General features: G+C 43.9%; 3 protein-coding genes across 3 annotated transcripts; all 3 read right to left on the reverse strand.

The window, feature by feature from the left end:
* Window positions 1-2117: 2117 nt before the first annotated feature.
* On the reverse strand, window positions 2118-3365 carry O0I10_012651 (uncharacterized protein; the record flags this gene model as incomplete). Its single annotated transcript, XM_058492542.1, has 3 exons — window positions 2118-2176; window positions 3055-3173; window positions 3235-3365. 3 exons carry the CDS (start codon window positions 3363-3365, stop codon window positions 2118-2120), a joined length of 309 nt encoding a protein of 102 aa, XP_058336688.1.
* Window positions 3366-4597: 1232 nt separating this feature from the next.
* O0I10_012652 (uncharacterized protein) lies at window positions 4598-7209 on the reverse strand (the record flags this gene model as incomplete). Its single annotated transcript, XM_058492543.1, has 8 exons — window positions 4598-4628; window positions 4684-4866; window positions 4923-5343; window positions 5423-5533; window positions 5877-5974; window positions 6867-6939; window positions 7000-7105; window positions 7162-7209. The coding sequence occupies 8 exons, from the start codon at window positions 7207-7209 to the stop codon at window positions 4598-4600; spliced, it is 1071 nt and encodes a 356-aa protein (XP_058336689.1).
* Window positions 7210-7335: 126 nt separating this feature from the next.
* O0I10_012653 (uncharacterized protein) lies at window positions 7336-8611 on the reverse strand (the record flags this gene model as incomplete). The annotated part of the gene is made up of 3 exons (XM_058492544.1): window positions 7336-7517; window positions 7580-7590; window positions 8436-8611. The coding sequence occupies 3 exons, from the start codon at window positions 8609-8611 to the stop codon at window positions 7336-7338; spliced, it is 369 nt and encodes a 122-aa protein (XP_058336690.1).
* Window positions 8612-8922: the final 311 nt, after the last annotated feature.

The following is an 8922-nucleotide window of genomic DNA, read 5'->3' on the forward strand; positions in this document are numbered from 1 at the left end:
GTTGATAGTGTGCAAATGTAGGCTTGCATTTGTTCGTTGTGTATACTGATAGGCATATGCTTTTACAGTTTTCTTGTTTCAGGAATAATGGACAGTGTTAGATGCGTGTCGTACTAGGTGGATATGGCGCTGAATGATCGTCGACATAGTGTCCGTCGAATGGTTGCCGTCGAGTAGTAGGTAATGTGAAACAGCATGTTGCAGGATGAAAACAAAAAGGACGCCTCTGTAAACTGGTTGCTCGTCATCTCCCATACCTGGCAAAGAACTTAAGCCTAGCCTACTTGCATGTTCGTTCCATAACGCCCAACTTACCTTTTACATTAGCTACATGTAACATGTAACGCGGCTTGTAATTAAAGAACGACGTGATCTGTGATATGGTAGAAACGTACCGTAAACATAGGCTCCTTGCACAGAATTCGCTACCCCACCATATAACCTTGGCATATACTCCATCGTCACTGATCAATTGTGTCACTTCAAATGGCTAAGGCTGTAATCCTCAAAGATCCTCAATGCAATTGATAGGGCCACGATAGCGCTGTCACATGGTTGTATGTAAACCATAGCTGCCAAGGACGCCTTACTTCAGAGAGCAAGGTACGATCCCGCTCCACCCATAGCAAAGAGAAATATCTACCATATCCGTAGTTGCTGTTATCAAACGTCCTTTTTGCCTTGGCGTCACCAGCGACACATCGTGCACAGCACCAAATAGATCCCCTCTCCATGGAATAGCACAAGCTAAAGCTTTCACTTGCTGAGAGATTGCTCAAGGTATCCGTTGAGGGAATCCAACAGTGGGCTATACCATAGAACCAATAAGAAATGTTGCTTTCATGATCTACCAACAAGCGAGACTAGCTGCAGGTAGCTGATTGCCGGCCCACCGAGATGGTAGTTGAGAGGCACAACCCTACGATGATCCACATGTTGCCTCCGAGAAAAACATCCAAAGCAAAATAGAGACCTTCGTCCATCACAACGAAAGCGCCCCGTACGACAATTGTAGCCAGCCCCTGACAACCTTCATGACACCAAGGAGTAACTCAAACGATTGCTGGATGGAATGAGAGACCTATCAATGCGCATGTTACTGATTTGTCTTGCACATAATGGAAGGAATGTATGTACCTAGTGAAAGCCATATGGAAGTCTACAATGTTCAGTGCCACTCAACACCCAATTCCAATTTCGTTGCCATGGAGATATGCATACAATAACCAGTGCTGATAGCCGTTCTCCAGGGAAACGAATCTTCTTGATGATGACTTGGGAAACCGATAACCTTGAACCTCAAGTAGCGTGTACCACTTCCCATATGGCATGTTCCAGTTCTCAAATGGCATATTCCACTTCTCACGTAGCTTCTTCCACTTGTTCAATGACTTGTTCAACTTCTCAAATAGCAAGTTCCACTTCTCAAACGGCGTGCTCCACTTCTCAAATGTTGTGTTCCTCTTCCCAAATGTTGTGTTCCTCTTCTCAAATGTTGTGTTCCTCTTCTCAGAAGCCTTGTTGCACTTCTCAAATGTTGTGATTCGCTTCTCAAAAGCCTTGTTGCACTCCTCAAATGTTGTGATTCGCTTCTCAAAAGCCTTGTTCCACTTCTCAAATGAGTTGTTCCACTTCTCCAATGGCGTATTCCACATCTCCAATAGCTTGTGCCACTACTCAAATGTCGTGTTCGACTTCTCATGTAGCTTGTTCCACTTCTCAAATAGGTTGTTCCACATCTCAAGTAGCTTGTTCCACTTCCCAAATACGTTGTTCCACTTCTCAAGTAGCTTGTTCCACTTCCCAAATACGTTGTTCCACTTCTCAAGTACCTTGTTCCACTTCTCCAATGGCTTGTTCCACTTCTCAAATATGTTGTTCCACTTCTCAAGTAGCTTGTTCCACTTCCCAATACATTGTTCCACTTCTCAAGTAGCTTGTTCCACTTCTCAAATGGCGTGTTCCACTTCTCAAATACGTTGTTCCACTTCTCAAATGGCTTGTTCTACTTTTCACACGGCATGTTCCACTTCTCAAATGTTGCGTTCCTCTTCTCAAAAACCTTGTTGCACTCCTCAAATGTTGTGTTTCGCTTCTCAAAATCCTTGTTCCACTTCTCAAATGAGTTGTTCCACTTCTCCAATGGCGTATTCCACATCTCCAATAGCTTGTGCCACTACTCAAATGTCGTGTTCCACTTCTCATGTAGTTTGTTCCACTTCTCAAATAGGTTGTTCCATATATCAAGTAGCTTGATCCACTTCCAAGAATGCTTGTTCACTTCTCCAATGTTGTGTTCCACTTCGCGAAAGGCTTGTTCCACTTCTCAAATGTCTTGTTCCACTTCTCGAAAGCCTTGTTCCACTTCTCCAATGCCGTATTCCACATCTCAAACAGGTTGTTCCACTTCTCAAGTAACTTGTACCACTTCTTAAATGGCGCATTCCACATCCAAAATAGGTTGTTCCACTTCTCAAATAGGTTGTTCCACTCCTCAAATAACTTGTTCCACTTCTTGCAGTAGCTTGGTTCACTTCTCAAATGGCGTGTTCAACGTCGCAAGTAGCTTGTTCCACTTCCCAAATGGCTTGTTCCACATCTCAAATCGCAGATTACACTTCTCAAATATGTTCCACATTGCGCATTGCTACCTTGTGATTGATGTTGATATGATTGACGCGTAACATGCGGGCGTGTCAGGATATGGATCAAAATGAAAGATCGACACAAGATAACGCATTGGCTCACCGAAAGGTATAAATGCCGTTGTTTGGTGCTGCAGACGTCCATGCAAGTAATGTTCAAATGTAATCACGTAATACGGTGTGCCGGTACTGAGAAATGCTGTGGACGTTGTTGCTTGATCCTGACATGGTGTACCTAAAAATGCATGGTGAACATTTGTCCCAAACACAAACGTACGATACTCACAATGATAGGTTCGTCCTTGAAGGATCCAAGCACCAGAAGAGAAGTAGTTTGTTGAATAGCCTACATGCTATCATAAAAGAGGATGTTGGTAGGCGTTGTAGAAAAGACCGGATCATTACTTACCAGTGATCCGCATATATCCATCAAATTTGTAAATATCCAAAGGACCCCGACGCTTTGCAAAAGTCCACTTGCCAAGACATGGGACATTCTCACATGCCAAGTAAGCGAAGAAAGGATGCCTGGCAGTAAGCATGTCAGAGGCGTGAAGACAATCGGTATCATAAACTATAACACACTTACGTGAGATCAAGCATTCGATAAATGGACGATTGTTGGTTTTCTCTTTCAACAAAACGATGGTGCTTGATAGCCAAAACCATATTGGTACATAATTGCATCAACGTGATGCCCGATAAAGGTGTTCGTCTCATGAACGTCGAAGATAGGGAGTCATTCGCACACCAACAAAGGATGAGACCCGGAAGATGTACATCAAACATGTTGCTCGGAACACAAAGCACCAGGTGGCGTGATAAACATTGCTGACACATAACAGAAATACTGCCCGCTGCCGATTGCTCATAAGATCCACCTATAAAGGGTTACCTCAATCAATATCCTTCCAACAAGTTGCCAAGATGCTCGAATGCAACCAATCCCAGATTGAACCCTTTTACCTTAAATAACATTGCTGGTGCAAGTAACCTTGTATCCATCCGCTCCAAAGATGTATTGATGCTTCGTCATTGTAATGCTTGTTAATCACCTAGTCTTACGTTGTAAACCCAATACAAAGCGTACCTGTAGCGTCACAATCCACCGCTACTGGTTGGAAACGAGGAACTTGACAAGTGTCGTAAAAGCTTGCGGGATCGGTTTACAATGGTTGCCATATGTACGAGACCCTGGTTACGCTCTTCCGGATGATCCACTTTCAAGGGATGTAGCAAGTTGGTACCAAGAATTGAAGCGAAGCAACCATACCTAGCACGCTCATGTTGTAAGAATACGCGTAATATTGATATTACCAAATACCACATACTTACTTCGTGTGAAGGACGCCATACAGGAGCCAATGTCCAAAGACTTTTAAATCAGGGACAGTACGCGATGTTCAACGTCATACAGGAATCGAATAGGCGTGATCCTGAACATAGGTGAATGCCTTGTGTCTCTTACTGATGCAGAGTAACCCGCCGTTAAAAGTTGGGAACCAGAAGATATACACTCGCAGGTTGTCCGTAACATGAATCCACAGATGAGGCGATAACGCTTGCTGGCACCACAAGGCCGTAGATGTTGTTGCTTGCTATCCATACGATCAATCCATAAACCATAACGTCGATACGCGGCCGTGTAAGAGATTAGTAGCACGCAACAACCACCCGATGCTCAGGTAAACGTGAATGATAAGGAAGATAAGGTCTTCGCAGCTTGATGATGATCTATGATGGATCTATGTAAGGAATAGTAAACCATCTTCCAGACCCTTAAACAATACCTAGCACTGATAAATGCCATCCTGCGGATTCAAATCCCCCAAACATGTGCTTGTTGCAATGGGATCCATCTAAAAGAGGCATGTTGGCAACCACTTTCAATAACACTAAAGAGATGCGTACCCAATGCCTTACCATGGCTGATAACATGATACACTCGGTGATCATAGGTTTAGGCTGCTTGCAGTAGTCCATCTAAAGAGTAGGCGTTTCAGCAAGAGTTTCCAAAAAGCATCAGAATAAAACATACCTCAATCCCAATGATCCCATAGACGTCGAACGACATACGCCATCAAGGTGGAATAAACATTGGTCCTGCGACATGGTTCCCCAAAAGAGGACATAGTACAATACCATTTTTGGCGTGGTAATGGTATAACCGGGGACAAAGCCTTGTTGATTCTGGGATTGCATATCTTCCACCGTAAACGCGCTTGTATACAACATATCCCACAATGACCCTTATTACCTTGTGTTCTCAATAGCTACCTTGCTTCAAACCGAAATCGTAGTCCCATGCCATCCGTAATCTGTCCATGCTCGTTCACTGGAAAGCTCGTTAGAATTGATAGCTCTTGTACTGTAGATCCAAAGGTATGCATACCAATGAATGGGGATGCAATGAATCGATATTTGGCGATGAAAGCGTTGAATGATGAATAGACTTTGATAGCGCCGAAACGAGGCAAAGCATTGTTGTGTCCTCCTGATGTGATGCATCCATAAATGACTGCACTGATGAACGCCCTTGTATGCGAATGGCCAATAAAGGAAGCCATCAAGCGATCAGATGAATGTTGGTGACACCAAAGGTAGGCTTGCGATTGATGATAGCTGCTTTGTGATTGTTGTTGATATGATCCACCGATACCGGGCATGCATAAAGGGACACCAGCCGAAGGATTATAGACTATTTGAATCATGGTGAAACATATACAGGATGAAGTCAACGAGAGGTTTAGAATCATTGCATGTTGTTGCAGACTTACACAAAAGGAAATGCTGAGCATGATGCATCACATGAGTCATAAAATGATGTAATAAGCCTGCAGGCATTGAAAGATGCCGTAATGGTGCTGCTTGATGTTGCCATGGTTCACCTATGTATAAACGATGGACAGCAAACAGTTTTCAAAACCCCATAGAGCAGTACGTACCTATGATAGATCCATCCAAGGCATTTCCAAAGCATCAAAGCAGAAGTAGCACGCTGCATATCTCACATGCTATAATAAAAGAGGTGGTTGGTAGGCGTTTACGTAATGAATGGATCATCATTTACCAATTATAGCCATATGCACAAAACGCTCTTGCCGGCCCATGGTTGCAGCATCCATGAAGAGTTCAAAGTACCAGAACACGCGTAGCTCCCTTAACTGCCCGCATATAGAATAAAAGGAGAAGGTAAGCACGTGTTGTAGAAAAGAAAAGATCACTACTTACCGATGACAGCCATATCCATGAACACCATTCCATATCCCAACCAAACCAATCCCTTTGCAATCGACCACTTGATAGAACACCCTGTGTTGGCACTGGACCTGTAGACCATAAATGACACTTGAGATGAAAATGCCATGCGAAGCTTGAGCAATATCGGTACCACCAACGCAAGTATACTTACATTATCCTGAGAGCCATTGGAAGAAGAGACAACGAGGCCATCTTTGCTACCCAATACAACATGCAAATCGTAGAAGCCATCAATCGAAAAGCCCGAACCAGCATCCTAGCTGCGGAGTGACGTACATGTGGCTAAAAAGCAATGTGAATGGCAATCGTTTTTCATATGGAATGGAACGCAGCTTGACGATTGATGCCTTGGGGAGATACATAGATAACCTTCGTAACAGCAGATATGTCAACGCAGCTCTCATTGTTTGTTGATGACATGATCCACTTTAGTTGCAGAGATCCGTGAATGGGATTGTCGATAACCAGAACGCCCATGACATGGAAGGCGTGCTGACACCAAAGATATACAAGTGGCCGTTTGTGTTGAAAAGGTCGATTGAATCCATAAGAGATGTTGAATCGAAGTTGCGTTGCATCAAAGCAATTACCCAAAAACACAAGAGATGGAAAGTTTGCGGGCACCCATATATAGGCGAAGTCCATTGTTCATGACATGATCAATCGGTAAGAGGCCTTTGTTTCAAGACATGCACCAAATGGGTTGAATCAAGTCCACATGGCGACGGGTAAAGCTTGGCGTGCATCCAACTATATAAAGGCTGTTGCTTGTCAATAATACGATCCACCCATAAGAGGTGTGCGTTGCTGACCTTCGCATAAGAAATAACCAGTTGCTCGTGAATAACGCGCGAGGAACCATTGACGACACCAAAAGACGTAACCCATTGCCCGAGTTCCTAAGATCATTCACGTATGAGAGATCCATGGTGAATGATTTCCCAAACTCATCCAACAAACCTAAACTGCCATAGCCGTGAACGCGTATACTTTGAAGCACGAAGAGACAGCAGCGCTGTGCAATAGTCGAAGACTATAATACAATAGCACAACATCAGCATTCCATTTCGGCAATACTAACAAGAGCACTTACCAATGTGCACTATAGAACATTCGCATAATCGCCATTCCAATAAATGCACCTTGTGCGTTGCAATCAAGGACTTGGCCATATATGTGTGTTGCTTCCAGTGGTCGCTCTAAAATAGTACGCGTTTCAGCAAAGGTCTCCAAAAAGCATGATAATCATACATACCTGAATCACGCAATCATCATCCGCAGACTTGGGAACCATATAGGCCATCAGGATGTAAAAGTAATAATCAAAGCGCACAGCCAAAGAAACGTCATTGTACCGGTACTCTCCTGTGGATCGACGCGATGAAGTGCATCAATAGAGATACCCATCTTCTCTCTAAAGGCAAGGAGATCAATAGCCGTCAAAGGATGGAGCCGTGCGAACAGAGGATGCATTTCTAAATCCGTAAGGCCGCAACATGAGTCGCACTGTCCCCGGGCACAACATGTAGAGCTCCACAGGAAAGTGTAGTACAATGCCGTCCTTGACGTGCAGCCGTGATAATAATAGCATCGCCGAAAGAGGATCTGCCACTGTATGGCGTTTGGTAAGTCCACTTGAATCCAACCAATCCCATCATAATGATCACTCTTACCTTGTGGTACTCTAAATAGCATCTTTGCCCCAAATAGAAACCGTGTATCCACGCCGTCCAGTGGGTGCTGCTGCTGTTTCATTGCAAGACTCGTTAATTAACATGTTTCGCTTTGTAGATCCAATACCATGCATACCATTTAGCGAACCATACAGCATTTTTGCTTTGAGATCCGTATCTTGTTGCTGCCAGAGATACCATCATCCAACATGTTGAACCTACCATAAACGCAAGTGAGATAAGAAGCAAATCCAATCAACACGCTTTTGTTGTCAGCATACCCAAAAGAGGCAATGTGAAGACGCCTTGAGAACTCTCATTGTGGACAATTCGGTAAGGAAGACAGACGACGCCGTGAACCATGGTGATCAAAAGGAATTGCAACCAAATACACCATCCGAAGGCAATACAATAATCAACCTACAGCGCCAAGGTATGCCACCATATGTACCGTACTCTCATTGGATCCTGAAATTGGCATCATAATATCCACCTTCTCTCTGTAGGCAAGGAAATCAATAGCCGTACTTGGATGGAGGCCGTGTGCACAGCGGATGCCTTTTTAAATTGGTCTTGCCATCGCATCTTGAGTCACACTGTTTCCGGGCCAAAATTCCCCAGGAGAGCACAGTACTATACAATGACAACCTCGACGTGCTGATTGATCAATATAATCGCCCAATCAGAGCCCGACCTAATATTTCTTTCGTAAGCACACTTGAATCCAACTAATCCCACAATGAACCTCTTACCTTGTGGTATTTCTCAATAGCATCATCGCCCCAAATAAAACCGTATCTCCATGTCATCCATACATTGTCTTGCTACTGTTTCATTGTAAGACTCGTTAATTAACAGGTTTCGCTTTGTAGATCCAATACCATGCATAGTTGAGCCAACCATACAGCATTCTTGCTGTGAGGTCCGTATCCTGTTGCTGCCAGAGGTACCATCATCCAACATGTTCACCCTACCATAAACGCAATGTGAGATAACAAGTAAAACCCACCCACATGCTTTTGTTCTCAGCATACGCAAAAGAAGCAATGTAAAGACGTTTTGAGAACTCTCATTGTGGACAACTCGGTAAGGAAGGCACACGACGCCGTGAACCATGGTGATCACAAGGAATTGCAACCAAATACACCATCCGAAGGCAATACAATAATCAACCTGCAGCGCCAAGGTATGCCACCATATGTACCATACTCTCATTGGATCCTGAAATTGGCATCATAAGAGATATCCACCTTCTCTCTGTAGGCAAGGAAATCAATAGCCGTACTTGGATGGAGGCCGTGTGCACAGCGGATGCCTTTTTAAATTGGCCTTGCCATCGCATC

Source organism: Lichtheimia ornata (assembly GCF_029851405.1).
Source record: "Lichtheimia ornata isolate CBS 291.66 chromosome Unknown scaffold00143, whole genome shotgun sequence".
Classification (NCBI taxonomy): Eukaryota; Fungi; Mucoromycota; class Mucoromycetes; order Mucorales; family Lichtheimiaceae; genus Lichtheimia; species Lichtheimia ornata.